Below are 13,239 nucleotides of genomic sequence, written 5' to 3'. Positions count from 1 at the left end.
CTATAGTCAACTGTCAGTTTCAGTCTCAAGCAGTTCTCAGGAAAGGATTTTCCTTAACTGGCTTTCCAGAGGAGATACAGGGAACTTCAGTGATGGGCTTGGAGAGATGAGGATCTTCAGCTGTCTATAGCAGGTAGCAAGTCTCATCATAACCCAGTCCTTAAACATGATACTTAAGACAGCTGAACTTGAGTAACTTTTATTTTGGAGGCAGAGATGGGGGAAGGGGGATAGAAATTCAGAGTTTCCAAGAACTTGGCCACTTTCTCCAGGAGCCATATTCAATGACAGTCTCACAGATTACAACTGGCTAGATATCTGGACAAATCCTTGTTTCTGCAGTGTCTTACCCAGGCCACCCTGAGAATAGAGAAATACAGCATAGATCAGAGGCAGGGGCAGGAGTGTATAGTGGCTCAGCTGAGAGGGGATGTAGGGCCTGCAGTCTGGGCTCAGTTTATACTGTGGGAGAGGCTCAATAGGGAGGGTTTGCCCGTCTAAGAACATGTGCCACAGAGATGCATGGGGTGAGCACATCACGGTATTACTCTGCCTCATTTCACATCAGGAGAAGAGTCTCAGCTCCCTACAAAGCCCAGGGAGAATCCTACGGCAGAGATGCTGCTTATTTTATCAGCATCCCGAATACTGTCTGGGTCCATCCCTGGCAGCGTGGCTCATTATTGCCCTGCATGTTCTGCTTACCAGGCAGACATCCCATTAGGATCTTTCACGACCCTCTTGGCACAGGCGATGTCATCACTGATGTTGTCATCCAGAAACCCTAGAAGGAAAAGTGGCTGAGCAGGGAGGGAAAAACCCCTTTTCCTGTTTCATTAATCAATGAGTTTTTGAGAGGAATTCCTATAGGAAATGGAGCCGGAGTCAGAAACCCTGTATCTCTGGAGCTCTTCTGTGGGTTTGCCTTCTGTTTGCCTGGGTTTTCTCGCCTTGCTTTGAATCTGCCTCTGAGCATTGTTCCTTCTGGAGGGCACCCAGGGCATACATAAGGGTCCCGGGAGAACCTCTGTTTTCAGGAAAAACTTAGTGTGTCCAGAGTGCTATGTGGGGTATGTGGACGGGTGATACAGTCATGTGTGTACGAGGAACAGGATGCCATGTATTGAGGGATGGGAGCCCAGGAAGGTGAGGCTTAGTCAGAGGTCATTGTATCTTTCTTCCTCCTTTCTGGCAGGAAGAGCTCTGTGGAAGACTGTTTGGGCCCCTTTCTTCCCTATCCTCAACTTCTACAGCACTGGCCAAGGGTCAGGTGTTAGGGAGCAGTGCACCTGCCCCATGTCACCCAGCCCTCAGAGGGGAAGGTGTCCTTACTACTGCACATTGTGTTGCAGGCATTTGCTGAAGGGGAGGAGTTATTTTTGCACCACCACTTGCTGTTGATCTGGAAGATCCCATAGTCACTGCTGCCATTGTCATTTTTCCCATTGAAGGCCCGGGTGTTGAAGTTACTCTCATGCTCAGCCATGCAGACCCCTGTGTCAGAGAGAACAAAAGGTGTGGCTAGAAAAGAAGGATTGTTTCGTGATGAGACACAACTTCTGCTCTACTAGAACTGCCATAAAGTCCCCTAAGACTGAAATGAAGAGACTATGAGGTCCTCAATGTTATATTTATATGTATGTGTGTACACACACACACACACACACACACACACACACTTTAAGTAGGCTCACACCCACCATGGAATCCAACGTGGGGCCTGAAATCATGACCCTGAGATCAAGACCTGAGCTGAGATTAAGAGTCAGACACTTAACTGACTGAGCTACCCAGACACCCCTAGATTTATATTTATAATCCATTGTGTATTCCTGGTCCTAAGCAATAATTAGCCCATGATAAGCATGTAATAACAATTTGTTAAATAAATGCATTTGGGATGCCCAATAATCAATCAATCACAGTCTGTTTCCCAGTCTACATTTCCAGCCTCATCTCCCAGCCAAATATCTAACTCTTGCCTTGTATATTTACTTTTTGCCTTCTATCCCCAGGTATATGGAAGGGAAGAGGTGGAGAAGTAATGGAGGGGCATCCTAGAAAGGGAGCCCAAAAAAGCTATCCTTGGGAGGGGGACAGGAAAGGATGTTTGGCATGAAGAAAAATGAAGATATCCAAGGGAAATTGAAATAACTTTATGTGTTGTGCCTAATGGGATGGGTGACCAAGATTCTCAATCCTTCTTGCACTTTGTCATCGTCTCCCGTTCTGTTCTCACAATTCCCTTCCAACTCTCTTGTGACACGGATAGAACAGACTTTAGACAAACTCAGCAGATGGAGGTTAGCTTTTGGTGGACAAAAGGGCAGGGGAGAGGGTGGGAGGCAGCACCAGCTCTGCTGCAGGGACCTGGACTAAAAAGGATGCAGATGAAAGCCAAGGTGATGGGAGCAAACTTGCAAGTGGTTAGGTGAGTTTCTGGATGGGTCAAAGGAAGTATTCAAGGGCACTGGGTGGGAAGGTGATTTCGGGGAACAGCAGAAGAAAATCTATTACAGATCAAATAATCCCTGGTAGAAAGAGAGAAATGGAGATCCTGATAGGAATGACAAGGCAGCAGAGGTGGAGACAAGAGGAGCATTCGGGGAGTGCAAGAGAGCAAATGAGTAAATGAGTAAATCACAAGGTGAAAAGGGAAGATTGTTTGGTTGGGGAAGAAGGCCTCTTTGAGCAGGGATAGAATGATGGATGGTTCATACTCACAGTTTGCCAGGCTGTAGCCGTGGAAGCCATCCATTCCCTCTGCCTTCAGCTTGCGGGCCAGCTCACACTTGGGGAAGATTTTGGCCTCATATGCTGCAAAGAAGCAGCCGAGGAGGGAGATGATCAGAATGGACCTCATTTCTGTAGCTGGTGGAACCCCAGTCTGCTATGTCCAGGATGCTGTTGTCTCTTATACCCTACGGGCACAAAGATGTCTCTGATTGGGCAATAATGCTGGCAGCTCTGCCAGGAAGGATATGGCTGCCCAAGGCTAATTCCCCAAACTGGCCCTGCCAGGGTGAACTTCAGGGAAGGGGATGTAACCAAGAATAATACCAGGAATAAAGTCTCATTTTGGTGGGGGTGGGTCCTGTATTTGGGCAAATGCATGAGGAGGTAAAATGGGGAGAGATGGGAGTTGGTAGGAAAAAGTATGGTTTTCTTTTTTTCTTTTTCTTTTCCTTGCCGTGCCTTGCCTTGCCGTGCCTTGCCGTGCCTTGCCTTGCCTTGCCTTGCCTTTGCTTTCCTTTTTTGAGAGAATGCAAGTCGGAGAGGGGCAGAGGGACACAGAGAGAGAATCTCAAGCAGGTTGCATGCTCAGTGTGGAACTGACTCAGGGCTCGATCCCTTGACTCTGGGATCATGACCTGAGCTGAAATCAAGAGCCAGATGCTCAACTGACTGAACCACTCAAGTGCCCCACCAGTATGATTTTCAAGCCTTGTGCTTTTGTTGGAATGTTCCCCGAGGGGGTTGTCCCTGTGTGCTTTGCTGAACTTCGGCTCATTATCTGTGCTTGGCTGAAGGTATTTTCCTACTCAGTCTAGTGGGGGGAATCCATGATTGGCATCACTGAGTTTGGAGAAATTGAGGATCTTCTGGCATCAGCAATCAGTAAACTATAAGTTGAACAGGAGACTACTAGAACCTAAGTTCATAATATCTCTGTGTCTGAAAGAAGTCATCAGATCTAAACCTCCAACTCTACTTGAATTCTCTCTAGTATCTATGTAATCAGTGATTGTCAAACATCTTGTATTAGTCAGTGTTCTCTAGAGAAACAGAACTAAGAGGAGATACACATGGTTAGAAAAAAGCTGGGGTGCCTGGGTGGGTCAGTCGGTTAAGCGCCTGACTTTGGCTCAGGTCATGATCTCGCGGTCCATGAGTTCTAGCCCTGCATCGGGCCCTGTGCTGACAGCTCAGAGCTTGGAGCCTGCTTCAGATTCTGTGTCTCCTTCTCTCTTTCTCTCTCACCTCTCCTTTCTCTCTCTCTTTCTCAAAAATAAACATTAAACAATTTTTAAAAAGAAAAAAGCTGATTATTTTTATTAGAGCACAAGGCCTTGATTTCAGTTAGATGGATAGACATTGTGAAGGAAGAATTATCACTATATCAGTACTTTCTTTAAAAAATTTTTTTCTTTTTTTTTTTTTTAAATTTTTTTTTTCAACGTTTATTTATTTTTGCGACAGAGAGACAGAGCATGAACGGGGGAGGGGCAGAGAGAGAGGGAGACACAGAATCGGAAACAGGCTCCAGGCTCTGAGCTGTCAGCCCAGAGCCCGACGCGGGGCTCGAACTCATGGACCGCGAGATCGTGACCTGGCTGAAGTCGGACGCTTAACCGACTGCGCCACCCAGGCGCCCCCAAAATTTTTTTTCTTAATGTTTATTTATTTTTGAGAGAGAGAGAGAGAGGGAGAGAGTGTGTGCACAAGCTGGGGAGGGGCAGAGAGAGAGGGGGATGGAGGGTTTGAAGTGGGCTCTGCACTGACAGCAGTGAGCCTGATGTGGGGGCGCCAACCCACAAACTGTGATATCATTCCCCTACTCCTCTCCCTTCTGGCAACCATCAGTTTGTTTTCTGTGTTTATGGGTCTCTTTCTGCGTTTTTTGTTCATTTTTTTTTTTTTTAGATTATACATATGAGTGAAATCATATGGTACTTGTCTTTCAGACTTGAGATTTTTTAATATTCTCTAGTGTAAATTTATCTTCCAACGGCTGATTTTTTGGCCATTTTGTGGACTGAGGTTTTTTCCAAGTCTTTTATAATGTTGGATCTCAGACTCATTTTGGGTGCGAGAACACACGTACACACTCTCAATTCCTGGTCATTAAGCTATGTACTCTCGCCTCCTCAGATGTGCTCTGGATAAGCTTTTGCCTCAGACAGGAGCAGGCAGCAGTTTTTCCCATCTCTCTTTCATAAAAAGAGACCCTGTTCCCAGCCCCTCCTTTCTAGAGTGACTTTGGCTCCAGTTCCTACTGCAAGTGGAGAAATTTTGGTCTCTGTTAACCTGCAGGAGCTGAACTTATAGCTGCCTCTTGCTATAAGGTCTTCAGCTTCAGCCCTACTCACAGCTTTTATTAGTTTCCTTATATTTGTGGCCCATGGAGATTTTATTTATTTATTTATTAAAATTAAAGAAAAGTTTGTGTTATTTATTTATTTATCTGTTTATTTAAAAAAAAAAAGCTTATTTTAGTTTTGAGAGAGAAATAGGGCACACAAGGGGGAGGGGCAGAGAGTGAAGGGAACAGAGGGTCTGAAGCAGGTTTTGAGCTGACAGGGACGCTGGGCTCGAACTCACAAAACTGTGAGACCATGACCTGAGCCAAAGTTGGATGCTCAACTGACGGAGCCACCCAGGTGCCCCTGGAGATATTTATTTATTTATTTATTTATTTATTTATTTATTTATTTAATTTATTTTTAAAACCTATTTATTTTTTTTATTTTTATTTTTTTTATTTATTTTTGGGACAGAGAGAGACAGAGCATGAACGGGGGAGGGGCAGAGAGAGAGGGAGACACAGAATCGGAAACAGGCTCCAGGCTCTGAGCCATCAGCCCAGAGCCCGACGCGGGGCTCGAACTCCCGGACCGCGAGATCGTGACCTGGCTGAAGTCTGACGCTTAACCGACTGCGCCACCCAGGCGCCCCAAAACCTATTTATTTTTTAATGTTTACTTATTATTTTGAGAGAGAGAGAGACAGATCGCAAGTGCAGGAGGGGCAGAGAAAGAGGGAGACATAGAATCCGAAGCAGGCTCCTGGTTCCTAGCTGTCAGCACAGAGCTTGACATGGGGCTTGGACCCACAAACCGTGAGATCATGACTTCATCATGACTTGAGCCAAAGTAGGCTTAACCGACTGAGCCACCCAGGTGCCCCTATTTTGTTTTTGAGCTATTATATGCCTTTTACACTTTTTCCTTTTCATTTTTTCATTTATTTTTGTGTGCTTGCTTTATGTAAGGTATCTCAAAGCATGGACTTACAGTGCAATATTGAACAGAAGTCCTATTAATAACTGAAACATTTTAATGCAATCCATTAAAAACCCAATCTGCTTCCTTTTTTTTTTTTTTTTTTTTTTAAAGCAGTCTTCACGCCCAGCACAGGGTCCAACACTGGGACTGGACTCACCACCCTGAGATCAAGACCTGAGCTGAAATCCGGTCTGATGATTAACTGACTGAGCCATCCAGGTGCCCCTACCTTTTCATTAGGAACAGAAACGTGTGGTTCAAGTGGAGGAATGTGGGAATGGCTTCTGGAACCCTTCCTTTCTCCTTTCCTTCTCCTACTTCTTTCCTTTCTTACCCCTTCCACTTGTTGTTGTTTACTTTCCCTTCCATTGTCTCTCCTCTTCCCCTTCCCATCTTGTCATTTCCCAGTTCCCTGTCTTCCTTCCTCTCCCATCTCTTCTCTTCTTTTCTACTTTCCTTCTCTCTCCTCTGGAGTTTCTCTTCTATTTAGGTCCAGTTTTCTTATAACCTGGTGTCCTCCCAGAATTCTCAACCCTTTAATGCCAGGTAACGAGAAGGAGCAGCTGTGCCTCATGTGTCTATGCAGTCAGGTTCCACTCCAGGAAAGGGCTGGTCCTCGGTGATGTGACCGAAAGGGACAGGGTGTCTCCTGACTTCCCTTGAGGAAAGGGAGGATGTTAATATTTGTTAAAATGTGTCACAGGCCAAGTAAAACACAGAGATAGAGGACTTTATTATATGTATTTTGTTTCAATGCCGCAACAACCCTGTGAAGTATGTATGTGTCTGTCTTATTTATTATTGGTTTCATATCACGGATCGGAAATCTGAGGCTCAAAGAGCTGCAGTAATTTGCTGAAGCCGGTATGAGGGAGAGCACAGATCAACCCAGATAGGCGTGCCTCTTTCCTCTACCGCAGTACTATGTGCATTTGACCAGTTATCCAAATGGTGACACGTTAGGAATTTCTGGCTTCAGGAGTAGGCACAGGACTGCTTGTGGCAGGGGATGTCAGGTGATGGTTGTGGGGGAGGTGAGGAGAAGGGCTTGGAACTTTGTCAAAACACTGGAAATGATATTGTAAAGGCAGCCACATGCTTTATGCAGGTCTTGGGACCCACACCTCCCCGTGCCTCCACGACAATTCCCAACTTGGGTCTACACCCAGGTTGACTCTGTTCTCAATGCCTCTCACACAGAAGGTGAAGGAACCCCTCTGGGCGCGTGAGGCATGCATCCTGAGGAAGCTGCTGGGTTCTTTGTTTGGGGAACCTTATGTGCATCCTGTATATTCTGTGCTGGCCTCCAAGACACCGTTATAACACAGGATTTCACTTTTGACTTTAATGCAAAGAATAAACATCACAGAGACATTTTTTTAATACTCATATACAGCCTAGGTTCTAACCACTCCCCAAGCAACCTTCTAGGCAGGGACATTTTCTCTTTGTTTTTTCTTGCTCTGTATTTCCACTCCACCCAGATAGGGCTGGCTATCCCAGGTTTCCTCCAGATCCTCTTGCTGGCCCTGTACATTCTGTACATCTCCCTATATTGTACCCATCACTCAGGGTTGCATCTCTCGACATCCGTGAGGAACTGGGAACTATATTCCTTTTTTTTTTTTTGGTCAGTTTTCCTGCTATTATTGCTGTCACCCCTGAGAGCCATGCTCTTTCCCTACACCGAGAATCACCTGTGGCATTTGTTACATGCAGATCCCTGGGCCTCGCATCTAGAGATTCTGATTCTGTAGGTCTGATGAAGAGCCTAGAAGTCTTCATTTGTAAACAGCTACTCTAGATCATTCTGGTACCAGGTGGTCCACATCCCATACCTTGAGAAACATGTTGATACAATTCAAATAAAAAAATTAGAATTTTTTGGTGTCATTTTTAAGAGGTTTCGAAGATTTTCTGATAGAGGGAAAACTACAGAATTCTCTTGTTGAGTTTAATTTATGTCTTTCTTTTCTCATTTAATTGTCTCCTTCCTTTTCCCTACTTCCTACCTGTCTGACATCAACAACAGGAGGACTAATGGGAACTCTCAGAGCAGTGGCCCAGTTGGCCTCTTGGGCTGTAGGTATGGATGGCTGACTCCTCCTCTCCCAAGGGGATGCTTTGTCTGGATGCAGGGGAACTGGCTCTCGCACCATCACTACCTACATCACTGCTCCATAGACTTTACGCTCAAGTCTGTCTCTGTTTCTGAGATTTCATTTGAAGCATGTCAGGAGATGTTAATTGTGGTCCTCATTACCATCTCCCTACCCCTTCCTTTTTCTATCTGCCAACCTTAGTCTTGCCATCTTAGATTAATAATTTGCAGATGTTCCCCACTTGGTGTTGTTCTCTGCTCTTTCTTGCATTCTTTTCCATATTCATTCATTCGTTCGTTTTTGTCAACTAATATTTATGGAGTGTCTATAATATTTTGGCCCTGTATAAGGCATGAGATTTTGATCCCTACCCCATCCCAACTGGAAAAATGAAGTTGCGTTATTTTGTCAGACATCTATTTTCAATCCCTCAGTATTCATCTTTTCACTGTGGTCTCTAGTCCTCTAGACTTTGAGGAGGGGGCTAAGCTGGAATCCTGGAAGAAGTCGCTTGCTGTCCTATTCCCCCTCAGTGGTGTATCACTTGGGATGAGCTGTCCCCAGAGCCTATGAAGGGCCCCCTTTACCTCTTGGTTCTTGAGGCTGTAAATAATGGGATTGACCATAGGGGTGAATACAGTGTAGAGGACAGAGAAGGCCTTTCGGAGCAAGGGGGCCATGTGGTCTGTTGGGGCTACATAGACCACAATGAGAGTGCCATAATACACCCCGACCACACTGAGGTGGGAGGAACAGGTGGAGAAAGCTTTCTGTCTACCATGGCCTGAAGGTATTTGCAGCACAGTCCTTAAGATGAAGGCATAGGATGCCACAATCAACAGGAAGGGGACCAGTGTCAGAAAGCCTGAGATGCTCACTCCAGCTGCCCACATAACCCCCACATCTCCACAGAACAGCCCTACAACTGGAGCAAAGTCACAGAAGTAGTGGTCGATCTCCCTGTTGCCAGGGCAGAGGGTCAGAGGGGCTGCCAGGGCCAGAGTGAAGGCAGAGAAAGAAAATCCACTGACCCAGACTCCAGCAGCCAGGCAGCCACACAACCATGTGCTCATCAGGACAGGGTAGCGAAGTGGGTGGCAGATGGCCAGGTAACGGTCATAGGACATAGCAGATAGCAGGAGGCACTCAACTGCAGCCAGTGAGGCAAACATGTAGAACTGGACCAGACAGCTGACCAGTGAGATGGCCTCCCTCCCTTTCAGGAAGCTCTGCAGCAGCTGAGGCATGATGTTGGAGGTGTAGCCAATCTCCAGCAAGGAAAAGTGGCAGAGGAAGAAGTACATGGGTGTGTGGAGTGTCCGACTGGAGGCCACAGCCAGCACGATGAGGGCGTTGCCCCCAACTGTTACCACATAGATGGCTAAAAAGAAGGTGAAGGGGAGGAAGCCCAGGTGTTGCAGCTCCCCAAAGCCAACCAGGATCAGCCAGGTGGTCTGGTTTTCACTATCACCACTGGACTGCTTCCTCATCTAGATCTGGGCCCAAGAGAAGAGAAAAAGGTTAACTTTAAAATTTTTTAATGTTTATTTATTTTTGAGAGAGACAGAGACAGAGGCAGAGTATGAGCAGGGGATGGGCAGAGAGAGGGAGACACAGAATCCAAAGCAGGCTCCAGGCTCTGAGCTGTCAGCATAGAGCCTAACGCGGGGTTCGAACTCACAGACTGCAAGATCATGACCTGAGCCGAAGTTGGCCATTTAACCAACTGAGCCACTCAGGCACCCCTAGAAGAAGGTTAACTTTAACAAAGATCCTATTAGGACCACACGCTATACTTGGCTTATTTATTTATTCATCACAGCAAGCACTAAAGATAGCCCTTATTGTCTCTTGTATATAGAGGAGAAACTGAGACCCAGTGGGATTAAGTCAATTATTTAAGGCAATTATGATGGAGTCATGATGTGAACTCAAGTTTGCTTGACTCCAAATCTCCTTCCATAGTCTACTATCCTATAGTGCTTTCTCAAATCCTTCCTGAGTGATAGAAATATCGGTATCAGAGAGCAGCGTAGGGCTCTTCCAGTCATCAGTGAGCTGTTTACTGACAGTCTTGGCTGAGCGTCAACAGCAGAACCACACCTGGTGACCTCTTCTGGAGGGGTGGGAGGAGTACCCATTACTTAGTGGGGAGGTGGTCCTACTCTGAGGTCATGCACATTCCTGAAGTAACCCCTCATCTCATGCTGTTATTCCCTTTCCAAGAAAATGAGACTTGGAAATTTTGATGAGAAATTTATAGCATTTATTCTATGTGAGATACAATCTAGAAAGATCTGAATTAACATAGATTCCACTCCCCTCGGAAGCCATTCCTTTTCCTTGGAAAAGTGGCCTGGTGACCATTGGTAAAGCCATTTTCAGAGTCCAGAGTGCTCACAAGTAAAGCCATTTTCAAACTGTGCTCAGACTCTAATCAGTTTATTGGAAGCTGAGAATACTTCCTTTTTTTTTTTTGGCTTGCTGCCCTATTTCTCTCTACAGGTCACTTGGTCAATTTATCTCCCCTAATGTCAGTTATTTAGACATTTCTACCCTGTAATAAGATTCCTTCTCTTAGTCGTTAACAATACTACACTAACACCAAACACAGACGAAGACCTTGATCAGTATTTGTAGGATGAATGAATAAAAGAATAAATAAATTAATTAATCACAGTAATTTTCCAATGATAAATTGCCACAAAAAACTTGCAGCATCTGATTATTAATGATTGGGCTAGGGAAAGAGGCATTTAAATGATTGCTAAAATAAGAGAGGGAATCTCTGAGTTCTTCCCTAACTGAGGGAATATTGATATATTGTCACTCAGAGTTTGAGATGGAACCGTGATTAAAGTTGGAGATGGAAGCCAAGTAGGTGTGTGTGTGTGTGTGTGTGTGTGTGTGTGTGGTAGGGGGAAGAAACCAGAAAGCCCAACATGATAGAGAGTTTTCTCATTTTTGAAGTTAAGAAAGATGACATTCCAGGGGCACCTGGGTGGTTCAGTTGGTTAAGGGTCTGATTCTTGATTTTCGCTCAGGTCATGATCTCACAGTTTGTGAGATTGAGCCCCACGTTGGGCTCTGGACTGATAGTGCAGAGCCTGCTTTGGATTCTCTCTCTCCCTCTGTCTCTGCCCCTCCTCCTCAAAATAAATAAACATTAAAAAAAAAAATGATGTGCCGCATTAGCAGATGGCAGCAAGAACACATGGTTTTTGTATTCCTTCCCTGGTCTTACCTTTCCCTCTGGTTTGGGGCTTATATCATGCAGACACTCATTTGGTCACATGGGGGATACAGACATAGAAGGAATATAATATTTTCAAATGTATTGGATACATATTTTTATCTTTTGCATACTAGTGACTTCTTAAAGAGCTAGAAAGAGATTTAAATTGAGAATGGAATAGATCCTAGGTTTAGCAGAAAGATGGAGCAAGGGAAGAAACTAAAAAACAAGTCAAACCAAAACAACCAACCAGTCAACAGACCCAAAACTTCTTAGGTCTTGTCAAGTCTCTGAGTCAATGCTTATGATAAAAAAGTTACTGTTGCTCTTGTTAACCAGTTAATTTGACCTTGGTCCCTGGTAAAATTATTAAATAGATGCTTTATAGAGCATGTGGAAGTCTCATAAGGAGACATCACCAGAAGCTAAATAATGCTACTAAATATAATGTCAAACCTCACATAATGTCCCTTAATGGTAGTATTAATAATTTAGTAGATCAGGAGAAAGGAGTAGAAAAAGGACATATTAATTTCAGTAAAGCTTCATAGAAAAGATAATGACTGTGAGCTTAAAAATAACACTTTTAGGGGCGCCTGGGTGGCGCAGTCGGTTAAGCGTCCGACTTCAGCCAGGTCACGATCTCGCGGTCCGTGAGTTCGAGCCCCACGTCGGGCTCTGGGCTGATGGCTCAGAGCCTGGAGCCTGTTTCTGATTCTGTGTCTCCCTCTCTGCCCCTCCCCCGTTCATGCTCTGTCTCTCTCTGTCCCAAAAATAAATAAACGTTGAAAAAAAAATTAAAAAAAAAAATAACACTTTTAGTTTGGCTACTATACACCAAAATTTCTCATGAATGATTCTGAAAATCTGGAGAAACATGTCTAGTAAAAAGGAGAGGGCTTTGTCTTCTTGTCTTTACCTCTTTTGGCAGTGACTTCCATAAACAGCAAATATGCATGGCTCATCAAACTTCAGATGATATGAAAACAGAGTGAAGAAGCCAGTATTATAGGTGATAGAATTATAATTCAAAATAATCTTGTCTTTTGAAATGCTAGACTAAAAACAAGATGAAATTTAACAGGGGCACATATAAAATCGGCTTGTAGGCTTTAACAATCAATTGAAAAGTAGCCATTTATGTGAAAATGATTTGAGATTTTGTTGAGTGTTATGAATTGGGACTTCAGAACTGTGAAGTATGAGGAACATGTGAAGAATGTGGAGATGTTTACTCTGGAAATGACAAAATGATGGGAGAATATGATAGCTGTTTTCAGGTATTGGAAGGATCCCCCCCACCCCAGGACTTATTTATTTTATAGCTGGAGTTTGTACCTTTTGACCACCTTCATCCAATTCCTTCCTCCCCCAGCCCCCTGGAAGGATTCTTATAAAGAAGAGGGACTAAAGTTAGCTCATAGGTGCTCAGAGGGCAGAACAAGGACCAAGGGGTGATGATGGTGGAAAATCCATACCCACCTACCTGTGCTGGTTTCAAAGAGGTGATTCTTATGGGGTGGACTGTTACTATTTACAGCATGATATTGGGGTATCAAAATAAAGTGAGGCTCATTGGACAGGATCAGAGGGGAGGAAATGAAGTTCCTTCCTAGATGCTCCAGGAGTTGGCAAATAATGGGTCCCATTCATTGGAACATACTGGAATAAGCACAAGACATTTAAAAAATATGGCAAGCTCCATTCTGAATTTGTTTAGGTTGATCAGAGGTGGTTCTCTCTGTTGGCAGAGAGTAGTGTTGAGCCAGATGCACCCTAGACACTCAGAGTCAGTGGAAAGGGAGCCTGATCTGCTTTGGGCTTTGAGTCAACTCCTCTCCTGGTTGTTCTTACCTCCAGACTAAATTCTTCTGTCAGCTGTCAGCTCTGTGGACTT

The 13,239-nt window shown here is 44.6% G+C and overlaps 2 protein-coding genes across 2 annotated transcripts; both read right to left on the bottom strand.

Annotated features, from left to right (window-relative positions):
- Window positions 1-202: 202 nt before the first annotated feature.
- Window positions 203-2,863, bottom strand: LOC102900869 (lysozyme C, milk isozyme). Its single transcript, XM_011283893.4, has 4 exons — window positions 2,725-2,863; window positions 1,333-1,494; window positions 706-784; window positions 203-360 (listed from the first exon to the last, which is right to left on the bottom strand). The coding sequence occupies exons 1-4, from the start codon at window positions 2,861-2,863 to the stop codon at window positions 294-296; spliced, it is 447 nt and encodes a 148-aa protein (XP_011282195.1). The 3' UTR covers window positions 203-293.
- Window positions 2,864-8,544: 5,681 nt separating this feature from the next.
- On the bottom strand, window positions 8,545-9,711 carry LOC101081477 (olfactory receptor 11A1-like). Its single transcript, XM_003988661.3, has one exon. The coding sequence runs from the start codon at window positions 9,595-9,597 to the stop codon at window positions 8,545-8,547; it is 1,053 nt and encodes a 350-aa protein (XP_003988710.2). The 5' UTR covers window positions 9,598-9,711.
- Window positions 9,712-13,239: the final 3,528 nt, after the last annotated feature.

The sequence above is a fragment of the Felis catus genome, chromosome B4, assembly GCF_018350175.1.
Source record: "Felis catus isolate Fca126 chromosome B4, F.catus_Fca126_mat1.0, whole genome shotgun sequence".
In the NCBI taxonomy this organism is placed as follows: Eukaryota; Metazoa; Chordata; class Mammalia; order Carnivora; family Felidae; genus Felis; species Felis catus.
This window is presented reverse-complemented; position numbering and strand designations above follow the sequence as displayed.

Bases quoted from the DNA above. Each gene is read 5' to 3' on its own strand.
- LOC102900869 (XM_011283893.4), bottom strand. From the start codon at position 2,863: ATGAGGTCCATTCTGATCATCTCCCTCCTCGGCTGCTTCTTTGCAGCA. The intron at 1,495-2,724 runs GTGAGTATGAAC...TCTCTGACACAG, and splicing joins CGGCTACAGCCTGGCAAACT to GGGTCTGCATGGCTGAGCAT. The intron at 361-705 runs GTAAGCAGAACA...CTCTATTCTCAG, and splicing joins CCTAATGGGATGTCTGCCTG to GGTGGCCTGGGTAAGACACT.
- LOC101081477 (XM_003988661.3), bottom strand. From the start codon at position 9,597: ATGAGGAAGCAGTCCAGTGGTGATAGTGAAAACCAGACCACCTGGCTG.